Source organism: Malaclemys terrapin, chromosome 2 (assembly GCF_027887155.1).
Source record: "Malaclemys terrapin pileata isolate rMalTer1 chromosome 2, rMalTer1.hap1, whole genome shotgun sequence".
Taxonomy (NCBI): Eukaryota; Metazoa; Chordata; order Testudines; family Emydidae; genus Malaclemys; species Malaclemys terrapin.
The window spans coordinates 226,224,260-226,238,232 of record NC_071506.1 but is presented as its reverse complement, the minus strand read 5'-3'; the positions used below and the strand labels follow the sequence as shown (position 1 = coordinate 226,238,232).

Sequence of the window (13,973 nt, the reverse complement as noted above, 5' to 3'; positions counted from 1 at the left end):
AGCTTCTCAACCGTTGAGTGCTATTAGCGTTTCCGTTAGCATTAGAAAGACAAGATTTTTTTTTCTTTTTTTAAATAAAGTATGTTACTTATTTAAACTATTTTCCAGGAAAACTAAGGAATGGGTCATAGTAAGATATAAATAAAGTTAAGGGATACTATAAGGGGAAAATTCAGAATCTGAATATGTACCATAAGGAATTAAAGCATCAGAAGACTATATTTAAATATACTGCAAAGTAAATATCACTTTGTTGTTGTGGGGAAAAAAAGCTTTCCAATAAAGACATGTTGCCCTGCCTAGGTGATGGCCTGGTAGACTTTTTTTCCCCCCCTACATCTCCTCACATGGATATTTTTTATACCCAACCATTCAGTGGTTTGCTTTTTTCCCCCCCATGCCGATCCCTCTATTACTCTTGCTTCCTAGAAGCCTAGTGCCATAGTGCAGCCACACAGCTTTGAGCTATGACCCCATCACTTCTCAGTTAATAATTTCAGACATTCAGTAAGTATTCTGCTGGGAAGGTTTTTTAATTTATAGTATCAAGCACACTTAACCTCAGCATGTGTCTGAGTGGGTGGTACACAAATACATTTATCCTAACAATTCAGTTTTGTCTATGGAGAAAACAGTTGAACCTTTTAAAAATTCCATTTTACACTGTGCAAAATCAAGTTTTCAGAAGTGAGCAAACAACAGCATTTGCTAAAGTGAGGCAGAGAGGAAGTCTTCATTTCCTTCTTCAATAATGCAAGTGCAATTCCTGCACCTGTTGAACAGAAATTGCCTCTATCCAATTGATTAGAGGTACTAATGAGAAATATTAGCTAGATAAGAGTCCTTGCTCACAGATGCAAGCACAGTTTTTACATTGTACCTTGCTAACTCCCAGAGCACTTGTTAATAACCTTTTCACAACAGGGTGGATCCTTCTTTCAGGAGCCATAATAGATATTTAACATCTAGGACAGTCACTAGGCTCTGAGCAGTTTTAAGTTAACTGTCCCTTTAAAAAGTTCCTATGAAACAGAGCATTTCAATCATTATGAAGAAATTTTTGTCGACAGGGCATGCGTTGTATCATGCAGAATGAAATCAGAATAATTTGCATAAGCCAGGTAAGGCTTTCCGATAGCGGACACTATCAAAGTAGCTGGGACTTTGCCCAGTTTGCCTGTCAGGCTATGAAATAAAAAAAAGCTGCATTGCTAGTTCTCACGAAAAACAAGTGTCCCTCTACTCAGTGATATAGCTCTATTAAGTATTGTAGTCAAATTAATTCCCTTGTTTGATCTTCTTGGTGGGAAGAGACATAATGGAGAAGAGGATGCGTGGGGAATGCCAAGAAACTGCTCTTCTCTTTTTTGAAGAGCTGACCTCTGTCAGAACCACCATACTATTGACTAATATCTGGTTATACTCTTTAGAATGAAGGAAGCACAAAAACTTTTCTTTTTTTAATTGCATGATCAGGAATGACTACAAAACATAGAACATGATTGTACTCATTCAAGCCCAATCCAATTTAAATGTATTCCCAGAAGCTATGACTGCCAAACAAATGTATTCTTTAACAACCATCCATAAGCAACATTCTCTAGCTGATGAGACAGATTTTAAGAGGTTTAATATAGTGCATGTAAAAATAGAAAAAATTTAAAAACCAATCTCATCACAGAAACACTCATTTCCTTTTCTGTTGTGAAATAAATAAGGCAGCAGATAACTATTACTTAGAAGTGGCATCTTTGAGATATGCTATCAAGTCTGCCCTCTCAGTCTTCTTCTTAATGCCAGCAAAAATCATCTTTGTTCCTGGGATGTACTTCTTCGGATTTTCCAAGTACTCCATCAGTGTTTCCTCACCCCAGGTGATTCCTAAAAACAATTAAAGTTGTTAATATAGATTTATAAGCTGAGCCATCAATTACACATTTGAAATAATTAACCTTTCCTCAAAAATCACTTATCTAAAGGCAAACATTTTAAATTAAACCAAATATAATACTTATAGAACTACTGCCATTGGCAGCTGGCTGTTGTCTATCACTCAGTTACCATTCTACATCTTCCATGTAACTTGGAAGAGTACCACTTTAGTTTTACCTTTGTTCTTGTTTGCTTCTGTGTAAGAGAAGCCCTCAGCTTGGCCAGTCTTCCGTCCAATTAGGCCATTCAGGTTGGGTCCAGTCTTGTGCTTGCCTCCCTTTTCAACTGTGTGGCACTGCGCACATTTCTGAACAAAGATCTTCTTGCCCTTTTCAATGTCTCCCATTTTCAATGCTGAAAAGGAAACAATACCAAGGTCAGGTCGTTTTGGGTGCACTTTAGAAGAGGCAGGAAAGCATATGTATATTCTTAGGCGAGGCCGTTCTGGAGAGGACCCACCTGTCTAAAAATCCTCAGATATCATTTCATACACCCAACGAGAAAATTAGCAGGGCTTGACAACTGTTCTCTTGGCTTCAGGACTTAGAAGCTACAAAGCTCGTCCTGACTAGAAAGCAGCTGCCTGTAGGCTCGGGAAACAGCTCCCCACAGAGCGTCCAGGGACCTGACAAGCGCCCCGGGCAGGGACATCGAGGGAGGCTGCCAGGCGCTGCAATGGAGCCGCTCCCAGCCCAGCCAGACACGGTCCCGCGCGGCGGCAGAGGGCAGCCCCGAGCCCCGCAGCGTGTCCGGTACCACTCCTGGGACTGAAGGGTCCCGGCCCGCCGCGCTTCAGGCTGACCTTGGCGGTGGCCCCAGCCAGCAGCCGGGCCCCAACTGGAAACGGCACTTCCGCTGGGCCGGTCACCGTGGGGGGAGACAGCCGGGTGCGATGCGGGCCCGGGCAGGGGGCGCGGGAAGAGCCAAGGTCGGGGTGATGCCGGGAAGGCGCCAAGCGGCCGCTGCAGCCCGGGCCGGACCCCCTCCCCCGGGCAGCCCGAGCCCCGCGCCGGCCCGACCGAGACCAGAGCACCAGCAACCCCCTTCCCCACGGGAACCCCCTCCTCGCGGCACCCACCTGCCGGCCTTCTCCGCCCTCCGACCGCTATTGTCTCTGTCCCACGCTCGCTGTCTGAGCCCAAGGACACGCCGTACCCGAGCCTATGTAGCCGGTACCACTGCAACCAAACCACATCGGCACTCGGCCCGCCCGCTCGAAGTGCTGGCCAATCAGGTGCCGCCCTGGGAAACTTTGATTTGTTTCCTTACGTGTCTATCAGGACAAACGTCCCACAACGTTAACAGCAGGATAGGTGGCTTCCAAGTAGACCCGGTCTCCGCCTTATCCTCGTTACGAAATGGCGCATGACGTATGTGAGGATACGTAAGAGGTACGAGGGCGCGACTAGGATGTGAGACCATTGCGCATGCGTACAACAGTGAGACGCAAAGGTCAGCGGTGCAAGGTGAGGCTGCGTCCTCAGCGTGTGCCTCGGTAAAGTCACGTGCTGCCTCTTGCTACGGGCCCCGGCGGAGGAGCCTGAGCAGTGATGCGAGACGGGAATCCCGCAACGCGCGGGCGGGAAACGGGGCTTCCCTTGCTGCGAGCCCTCAGCCTCCGGGCTGCGGAGCGGCGGTGGGTCAGGGCTGGTCACTTGCACCACGTGCTTCCCAGCCAGGGCTGGAGAGCACGTGACGTCCAGGCCGGGGCCTGACTCCCACTGCCTTGCGTGACAACAGGCATCGGGTTTGTTTAACTAGTTGAACGAAACCCAGGCAGGTCCCTGTGTGGAAAGGCTTCCCTTAGTCTAAAAGGGATTATGCTGCGTTAGCAAGCTGCCAGACAAGCTGACATCAATGTTGGTGTCCACACACAAAATTGCCCTGATTTCACTATGTTGGGTTAAAATCACGCCTGTAGTTAAACCAGTGCAACTCTGTGTGTAGACCCGGACTGTGTGCTTTACATCTGTGCAAAAGGCTACTAAGGGCTGGGCTACTCTGAAAAGTTAGATCAGTGTAGCTGCAGCTCTCAAGGGTAGGATGACGGGACAACCCTTCCTATCATCATAGTAAGCATCAACACTGACATGTTACACGGTGCAGCTGCAGTTTAAAGGTTTAAGTGTAGATGTAGCCTAAATCAGAACTGCAGTTTTTCACACTTGTTCTGCAGAGGTCTGAATGGGCACACGTGGTGCAAGACAGGAGAATCGTGGCATTCATTTTCAAATGCTGATCCCTGGCACGTTCATGTGAAACTCTGAGGAACTTTTTAAAGGGTTTTGACAAAAATTGCTTCAGTTCTTTTGAGTTAAAGAAAAGCTTTTAAAAAAGTTTCTACTATAAAAATAAAAATATTGCCACTCCTTTTCCAGACACAACTCAGAAACCGCTTAATTTTGAAACTCGGTATGTAATGTTCACCAAAGAGCATGTCATATCTATACTTGGAGGCCAAAACACACTGGCTATAAAGTAAGTTAGAAATATTTGAGGACTGTGTCCTAGGTAGACAAAGAAGAGGGCACTTTTGAATGGATGTCAATGGGCACCAGTCCACTTCAGAGACTTAGAGCAGCTTAAGACTTTATGCCACTATAAGTTCTTAAAGCAGCTTAGAGGGTGTTTTTAGCCCTTTCCTCTTTTAAGGACATAGGAAACTAGGAAATTAAAAGCAAAACCATTGTCAATACAACGTGAAGGTTGAAAAATTAAACTAAGCAGTGTTGCCAAGTCTTGGGATTTTATTGCAGTTTTTGTGGTATTTAGTGTATCTCTTGAGGGCAGCTCTGGAATTGTGATTATGTGAGAATCTCAATTTTAATAAAAAAATAAGTTCAGTGGCTCTAATTGTGACAAACACCTTGAAAACATGACCTATGTGGATCTTAAACATTCAAAACCAGCCAGAATGCAAATAAAATTGATTTAAGTTTTTTTTAAAATCATGATTTTAAAAACCAACCTAGTGATATAATGTCCTAAATCATGATTTTTGAATGGTCATCATCATCGTGTTCCCATTACACCTCTGGCATTTAAGGCAGCAACCTCCACTGCTGTCTGTTTCTGGCAAGTCTTTCAATGGTTCCCCAGCTGTGCCCCAGGTTTTTCAGGTCAGCTTCCACAGTTCTTTGCCATGTTGTTTTCAGGCAGCCTCGTTTTTGCTTGCCTTCAGGTGTTCATCTTATTGCTACTCTGGTGGTGGAATCAGTTTCCATCCAAAGCACATGGCCAATCCCTCTCCAATGCCTCCTGGCAATGATGGTGCTCATATCCTCTTGGCTGCACTGTGTCAATAGATCTTGGTTTGAGATTGTTCTGGGCCAAAAGATATGGAGGATTTTTCTGAGGCAGGCTGTATGGAATGAAGACAGTTTAGACATGTCATACTTTCTCATTCCCCAGCGTTCTACATTATAAAGTAATGTTGAAAGTACACAGGCGTGAATGCACAGACCAGATCTTCACTCTACAAAACATAATAGAACAATTCTTAGAATGGCAACAGCAGCTCTACATAAAGACTTTGAGAAGGCTTTTGACAGCATTCACAGGACCAGCCTATGGTGCATTCTGTGGGCATATGGAATCCTTCTCCGTATAATCAACATCATCAAAAGCTTTTATTTCAACTTTACATGTAGGATAGATTACAGTGAGCTCAGTTTTGAAGTAAAAACAGGAGTATGTCAGGAGTGTGTCATGTCTGCAATCCTCCTCAACATTGCCATTGACTGGGTAATTCAGCATACAACAGAAGACGTGCCAAGAGTCATTAAATGGACACCCTTCTCATCCCTTGAAGACCTGGACTTCGCAGATGATCTCACTCTCCTATCACATATCTAACACCATATACAAGAAAAAACAACTCGACTCAATGCATTCAGCCAGCAAATTGGACTGAAAATCAATCACAATAAGACAGATATCATGACCTTTAATATTGCCTCACTATCACCAGTACGGATAGAGGATTATATTTTCACCAGTGTAGAAACATTCACATACTTGGGCAGCACCATCAGCCAGGACCGTGGAACAAGCCAGGACATCCGGAACAAAATCAGTAAAGCAAGGAACACCTTCAGGAGCTTAAATACAGTCTGGAAATCATCAAAATACAACACCAAAACCAAACTCAAGAGTTTGAATGGTAGAGGTTGGCAATGATGGAAACTTAAGATTCATATAATTAAACTAACATGGCCATGTTACATGCATGCTATATTTTTGTGATGGGATCCTTGCGGTACAACCTGGAATTGTGCAACCACTGTGCCCCCTTAACTCTCCAGCCTGGGTTGTCTCTCACAATGCTTTGCCAGTGACAAGCAGCAAACCCCTCCAGGCGCTGTTATCACTCCGTCACAAGCACGCAGAGGCACACCCAGTGAAGTTGCATGAACACCCTCTAAGCCACTCATGACCTATACATGTGGAAACATCAGCAAATTTCCCAAGCCCCCAGCCTTACATCTTAGAAATATACCATCTTACAGTGTTCCCGACCTCTTGAACAGTGCAAGCTTATTTATTAGTATGCCACTTCGCCAAAGGAACGTGGACATGCACCAGTTTTTGTAACCTGAACAGATTCCCCAAGCACTTTAGACAAACTCACTGGTAAGGCTAAAACATTAAATTACATTTAGTAACTACAGAAAGATAGATTTTAAGTGATTAAAAGTGGTAGGCATAAAAGGTCATAGTTTCCATACAAAAATAAAAAGTAAACATGCATTCTAATGCCTAAACTTTTAGACTAAGCAAAAGTTGAATCAAACAGTTTTTCTCACCTCACTGGATGTTGCAGGTAGACTGTAGTTCTTAATACACGGGCTGAATTTCCTTCTTATCCTGGGACCAGTCTTCTTGTTGCTTTCAGTGTAGGCAGGTGACGAGAGAGGTCATCTCATGATGCCACTGTCCATTATTTTATACTTGGAAAGAAACTGGCCCAGGCATGTCCTGGACGGCCTTCTTGAGTCACAGAGTTGAGCAATCCTCATTGTGTGGTGCTGGCACAACGGTCTCTTATTGGCATAAGAGATGACAGCATCTGCCATATGATGTTCTGAAACAGTCCAATGCAGAGCATTGTTTCTGGGGGTAGGCTGAAGCCTGGAAGTTGTTTTATGGGGTTGGTAATGGTGGTTGTTTAGGAAAATAGCATTATTCCAGAATTCTTTCCAGTGTGCCTCGAGTCTGAATGAAGATGCTTTAAGAGCTTTAGCCTGATCTCAAAAAGAATGCAGAAGACCTCATAAAATGGTAAGTTCAAATTGGCCATGGTTTGGTTATACTCACAAGCTGTGTGTTCTTCTATGGATTTTGTTTGGTGGTATGTATGCTAGAGTGAACAACCACTGAATAGGTGTTGATGTTAATGTTCCAGTTATGATTCTCATTGCAGCATTAGGGAGGATGGTCCTGCAATTTGTGGAGAACTGTCTTGGCTTCTGTATTCCCCCCAGTGGAATCGGATAGCGAAAGGATCTGAGTCCTTGCCCCAACTCCCTTTGCCCAGATGTCTTCCTCACCTTAAGGACTCCTCTTCTATTTTCCCATTTGGCAGAGTCCTTGTAATCCCGGTAAGACTGTCCCAGGAATCCTGGAAGGTTTAACCCTCAATCTTGTCATGGTCACTTAGGACAAGGGCTAGGATGTCCTCCACTCTGGGATACTTTCTCCTTACTGGCTACTTCCCTGACCCACTAATCAGTACATTGTTTAAACCAAATACAATTTATTAAACAACATCAGTAAGAAAAAAGGGACAAATGGAAAAGGTTAAAGGAACAAGTCTCTGAAATTTAAGAAAAGTTCACAGTCCATTCTGCACAGGTCCCAGACGTCATTCCTTCCTTCCCAGGATCTGGTTGCACTGCAGTGAGACTGCAGGTAAGACACTTGCCCTGGGGGTGGCTACATGCCATCAGGCTCTAGGTGGCAGGAGCCTTCCCTTTCCCCCCACCCCTCCCAGCATTGGCCCTTCTGTCATGTTGGGACCCTCTTGTCCGGTGATGTCTCCCTCTGCTGAGCAATAGCTGCCCGGGGTCCCACCTTGCTCTCCCCAGCTGCTCACAGCGCTTGGCTCTGGTATTACTTGGGGCACGGCCAGCGTCCGATATCCTGGCTCTGGCCCCGCAGCTCTTCGCTGAAGCTCCGATTTGGCTCACTGTCGGTGTGGCTGGTCTCCACTGCTCCAGCTCCCCAGTTCCAGGCTGCTCTAGCTCCGCTCTGCCTCAATGCTGCTGCTGCTGCTGCTGCTGTTGTTCTGGCTCCAGCCCAGCTCTGCCTTCTCTGTCTCTGGGCTGCTGCTGTCTCCCCAGTTGCTGCTTTGCTTCCAGCTCAGCTCTGGCTGCTGCTGTCTCCTTAGCTCTGCCCTACTCTGGCTCTGGCCACTCCAGCTCACGGGGAGGTCAGGCCCCGGGCTCTTGACTCCCTCATTGGCCTGCCTGCTCTGTCAATCTGGCTGACTTGGAACATTGCCCTTTCCCCATTGGCCCTGGGGACTGTCAATCTTAGGATTCTGATTTCTCTTGGGCCCTTTCTCCTGGTACTGGGTGAGAACCAACCAAAAAAGATCCCCTCGAGTTTCAGTAAGTGGCCAACAGCCCCCTTACATGTGCATCCAGAGATCTAGTATATGAGCTGCCTGCTCAGACTGGTGTGCAATATTCAGCAATTGAGTATACCAGTGCTGTTGTGCCTGCAAGTTTTTGGATTGATTTCAATGGACTATCTCAGTAATCAAGTTAAGCGTATGCTTTAGGAATCAGGCCTAAAAGAGAAAAGCCACTTGTAGGTAAGAAAAAAATGGGAAGAGATAAAAAATCCCAAGATAAATATAGTAGAAATAGGTATAAAGAACAGGAGTACTTGTGGCACCGTAGAGACTAACAAATTTATTAGAGCATAAGCTTTCGTGGGCTACAGCCCACTTCTTCGGATGCTTATGCTCTAATAAATTTGTTAGTCTCTAAAGTGCCACAAGTACTCCTGTTCTTTTTGCGGATATAGACTAACACGGCTGCTACTCTGAAACTAGAAATAGGTATATTTCTCTTGGAAACATCAGACCCTAAATATGATTAATGAAAACTATGTAGCCCTTTGTTCGATTCCTGCAAAGTTTACAATACTTTTGTTAATGCTGTAAATTTAGTAGAAATATCCATATAAGAAATTGAAACAGAATATCATTGCTTTCTGACCCTGTATAGTGTGTTTTTAGTAAGAACTTTGGATAATGCTTTAGTAGTAAATTGTTGGATTAGATATATGTGGGAATTGAGAGGACTGGAGAAGCATCAGACAGCATTAAATGCAAATCCTGCACATAGGATGTGGCATGCTTACAAGCATTTAATGTGTACACTGTGTGTTATTTCCAGAGCTGAAGAGAATAAAGTGGTGGCTTTCTGTGCCAGAATCTGTGTCTCTCTCAGTTGTAGGAGTAGGTTATCATTAATCAGAGTACATTTACAACATAGTATTCATTTGTTCCCATTGTCTGAATTTTAGCATCAGAGTGGCATTTGTTTATGAAGTTATTGTTTTAATTTTTCAACTATTTTCACATTCTAGGTACAACTGAAATACTCCTAAAAAAGGACCCTGACTGTTTTTCTAACACCTCAAACCACTATGCAAGAATGATGCACCTTTTTTCGAAACAAAATTATTTTTATGGAATTCTTTTTTTTTAAAGGGAAAATAGTGAAATCAAATAAATATGTACAGAAGGTTAGGTCCAGTTACTAATTTAAAAAAAGGAGAAATATATTCACAGTCAGAGTTCTTTTAAATGGAAAACATTTAGCTAAGAAAGGAAAGATAGTTTTGTGGAACTAGGATAGGACTCAGGCAATCTGGATTTAGTTCTCAGCTCTGCTACAGCCTTTGTGTGTGACCTTGGGCAAGTCACTTCATCTCTGAGCCTTGATCACCACCCTGTAAAATGGAGATTAAGTATACTTCTCTACCGCTTGGAGATATTTATTATCATCAATGAGGTGCTTAAATAGTATGGTGATAAAGGCTGTAGAAGTACCTAGTTGGGTAAAGTATATGGAATGTTATATATATGAAATACAGTACATATGGAAGTTGGTCACTTTGCTTCTGATACTTATTTACTAATGAATGTGACTAAAACTTCAGCCATTTTGAAAGAGGAGGATTGTGACATCTGAAAGTTGGCAGTAAAAAACTCAACCCTGGAAAGTGTTCACCAGTGCTTGAGCAGGTCAGATTCCATCCATCAGAGGGCACAATACAATGGCACTAATTGCAGTTGGCCTACATTATTTCCATATAGCTGGTCAAATCTGCCACTTTTTCAGTTTACTTTTTCATCATTTTTGCTAATAGATAAACTAATTGGGAATAGGCTCCTGCTGTGATAAGTGCCTCTGCAGCTCTGTTATGGTCAGAGATTATTATCCTGTCACTGTGTTATCATTTGGTGGCATGATCTAAAGTAAATCTAAGTTATAACATTGTAAGTAGTTGTAGCAAAAGAGGCTGGCTGTCAAATTATTCTCCAGGGCATCAACCTACCCAAGAAAAGCTTCAAATTAAGTCTCCTTTGTAAGGAGATTTGTATGGTTGGGTCTCCTTATGTAATGATATCTTAATCTAATGTAATCTATAAAGCCTTTGCAGTTGTTGTATTAAACTGGCCAAGGCATCAAGGTGTTTCTTAAAATAAGAGCACAAGGATGGTGCTACAACTCACATTAAGAGTCATTAAAAAAAAAGAGAAGCCTGAAGTTGATCTCAGAATTTTCTGTGAAGCAACCCCAATGACATATTTAGGACCAAGTCCTGTCCCCTGCCATGGAGATACGGTGATCTGACGGCAAGTGTGAAAAATCGGGACAGGGGATGGGGGGTAATAGGAGCCTATATAAGACAAAGACCCAAAAATCAGGACATCTGGTCACCCTACATGGAGAGCCACAAGTTACAACCCAGCAGAAATAGTGCTGCTGTGCTGCAGAAAGAGGGGTGGTGCAGAATTTGTGCTGGTGTCCATACACCCTGTGCCCTGTAGAGATCCAGAGGGACACTCTGTGTTGTGTATGCAACGGGCTTGGAGCTGGAGACTGACCACGTGAGATGGTGGATACAGCCCAGTCACTTGCTGTATGTTAATTCCAGGATTCGGGGCCAGATCCGTAAAGCACTGCAACATCCAGCTCCTTAGGGCCTGGAAATCCTCAGCCCCAAGTTAGGTAGCCAGACTCACCAAGCATCCTATGGGGGAGAATTAGGTGTTTAAGAAAGGGAATTATTGAAGCCAGCAAGCTGAGCAGGGAGATGCCTCAGCAAGCCAGTAGAAAATGCCTAGGCAGTTAGGCACCTCCCGCCACTCAAGCTGCACAGCTGTGAACCCTCTCCTGGAAGGTCAGCTGCTTAGATAGCCCACACCCTAGCAACGGAATGGGCAAGAGCAAACCAGCTCACTATAACCAATAGTTAGGTGTTCTCCTGGGACGTGGGAGAGCTGGGTTCAACTGCCTGCTCCAGACTATGGATTCAAACATTAATTACTCCTGGGGGAATTCTGCGCTTGTGCAGAATTCATGCCCCCCCGATTTCTTTGCTTCCCCACAGAAAAATGACTTTCTGACAGGGAAGTAAAGGGAAGCTGCAAGCGCAATCATGCATCACTCCCTAGTGGAGCAGGTACATTGTTTTAGGCACCCAGAGCAGCCGGCGGAGAGGTAAATCACCGCAGGGCTGTGGGACACCTCAGTCAGTGGCTCCTTCCCTGAGTTGGGACCAGCTGCTAGTCCTGGCTGGGCTGGAGACAGGAAAGGACTGGACTTCCTCTTCCCCTGCAAGGAGAGGCTGCAGCTGTGTCAGACCCACCCCCAGAAATTTCCCCCAGCTGCAGGGAGCTCAGCGTCCTCCCCTGCTGCCTGCCCCCATCGCTCTTCAGCTGCACAGGGAGCTGCTCCTCCAACCCCCATGCATCTGGACCTCCCATACCCAGACACCCCTGCCAAGCCTCACCCCATACACTCAGAACCCCCCTAGCCCTCCATACCTGAACCCCACCCCATTGAACCTCAACCCCTGCATCTGGAACCCCCTGAACCCAGACCCCTGCCTCCGGACTCCCACCCCTGCACCCAGACCACCCCCCACTGAGCTCTCTGCACTCAACCCCCCATCCTGATGAGCCTCACCCCCCCTGCACCACCCTGAGCCCCCACATCCAGATCCCCATGCCACTGACCCCAGACTCCCACCCCACCCCTCCAGCACCCAGCACCCCCTCTGAGACCCCTCCACTGAGCCCCAACCACTTTCATCTGGAAGCCCCTGCACCTGGAACCCCCACAACAAATCTCTGTGCATCCAAATTCTGCCACACCTAGACCCCATGTTGAGCTGCCTGCACCCAGATTGTCCCACACAGAATCCTCTCACCCCACATCTAGATCCCTCCAGACTTGGATCCTGCCTGGTGCACCTGGTGCAGAGGGGCAGGCCCAGGCCTTGTGCTGTGTCAGGATCGGATGCAGCCTCATCACTGAGTCCACGTCCCTGGGGTGGGGAGGCTGCAGGGTGATCTCCCACCCTGTGCTCCCCACTGCCATGCTGGAGCTTTTGTATTTATTTATTGACAAATAGAACTTGCAGAATTTTAAAATATTGTGCGCAGAATTTTTAATTTTTTTGGCACAGAATGCCCATAGAAGTAATGAATTCCCAGATGAATGCCCTAACTATTGGGCATACCCAGGCACACTCTCTCTCTCTCTTACTACCTGACCTGGTCTCCCTCAACTAACTTCAGGGTTGGTTAGGTGTGCTCAGATCACATCTACCAGATGGGACCCTGCAGGTGAGATAGTTTGAGAATCCTGTAGGGGTTTAGGTGTGAAGTAGTGTGGTGGCATCAGGACGTAGGCAGCTTTGTGCTTGCCCACCAGCAGAAATTTAAGCACTTCCATGGTTAGGTGGCAACTTAGGGGCTTGTTTTTGTGGATCTCAGATGTACCTAAATGTTGGGTGTAGGCACCTAAAGTGGCAGTTTGTAGATCTCGCCCCTAATCCATAATGAGACATTTGTGATCAAACTACCTGCCTGGCAGATAGTTTGAGTCATGTTTCAATATCATGGCTACAAAATTAACTGCTCATTGTGTCTTGTGAGTCTAGTAATGTGGGAACTGCTATATCAGAAGAGATCTATAGTCCAGTCCTATCTCTGGCAGTGGTCAATGCTGGATGCTTTAGTGGGCTCTTAAATCTGCCCATGATCAGCTTATATCCTGAAGCGTAAGGGCTGATAGCACTTAGAATGTTTATTCAATCTACTAGAACTGCAGATGCTGTTCTTATGCTCCTAGGATTTGTGTCTAATCCTTTTTTGAATGCTGCTAAGCTCTTTGCCTTAATAGTATCCTGAGCAGCAAGTTAAACAAGTAAATTAGTACACAGTTTACAATGTGCTTCTTTTGATCTGATTAATTTCACTGAGCAAAAAGGTCTTGTGGTTTCTCATTATAGGACTGAGAATATATTATAGGAATGGCTGATAGGCCTTTTCTATATGAAGTATGTTATGTCCCTTATCAAACTAGTTCTTCTCTTTCCAAATGATTAGTTCCAGGCTTTTAAAATCTCTGCTAGTATGTAAATAACCCTTTCAAGTCTTACATTCGTTGCCCTTCTCTGGACCTTCCTTATTTCTAAGATGTTGCTTATGAAGTGTGGTGAACAAAACTGAATGCAGTAGACTGAAGATTTTTATGATAACATAACATTCTGTATTCCTGGTGGTTTATCATCTCTTTTGAATGCTGCTGCGCCACTGAGTAGAAGTTGTCACTGATTTTGAAATCTTCTCCCTGAGAGGTTACAACTAATTTAGAATCCATTAGTGTCCAGGAGTTGTTTAAATTGTACCACCTTGCAGTGTGCATGACGTGTCTCAGTTAAATTTAATCTGCCTTTGTGTTGTCCAGTTAATAGTGTGTTATGTCCTACAGGAGTTCCTCACACTCATC

At 44.9% G+C, this 13,973-nt stretch overlaps 1 protein-coding gene across 1 annotated transcript; it reads right to left on the bottom strand.

Annotated features, from left to right (window-relative positions):
• Positions 1 to 512: 512 nt before the first annotated feature.
• On the bottom strand, positions 513 to 3,107 carry LOC128831494 (cytochrome c). The gene is made up of 3 exons (XM_054017934.1): positions 3,011 to 3,107; positions 2,110 to 2,286; positions 513 to 1,881 (listed from the first exon to the last, which is right to left on the bottom strand). Exons 2-3 carry the CDS (start codon positions 2,276 to 2,278, stop codon positions 1,733 to 1,735), a joined length of 318 nt encoding a protein of 105 aa, XP_053873909.1. The 5' UTR covers positions 2,279 to 2,286; positions 3,011 to 3,107; the 3' UTR covers positions 513 to 1,732.
• Between the last annotated feature and the right edge of the window lie 10,866 nt (positions 3,108 to 13,973).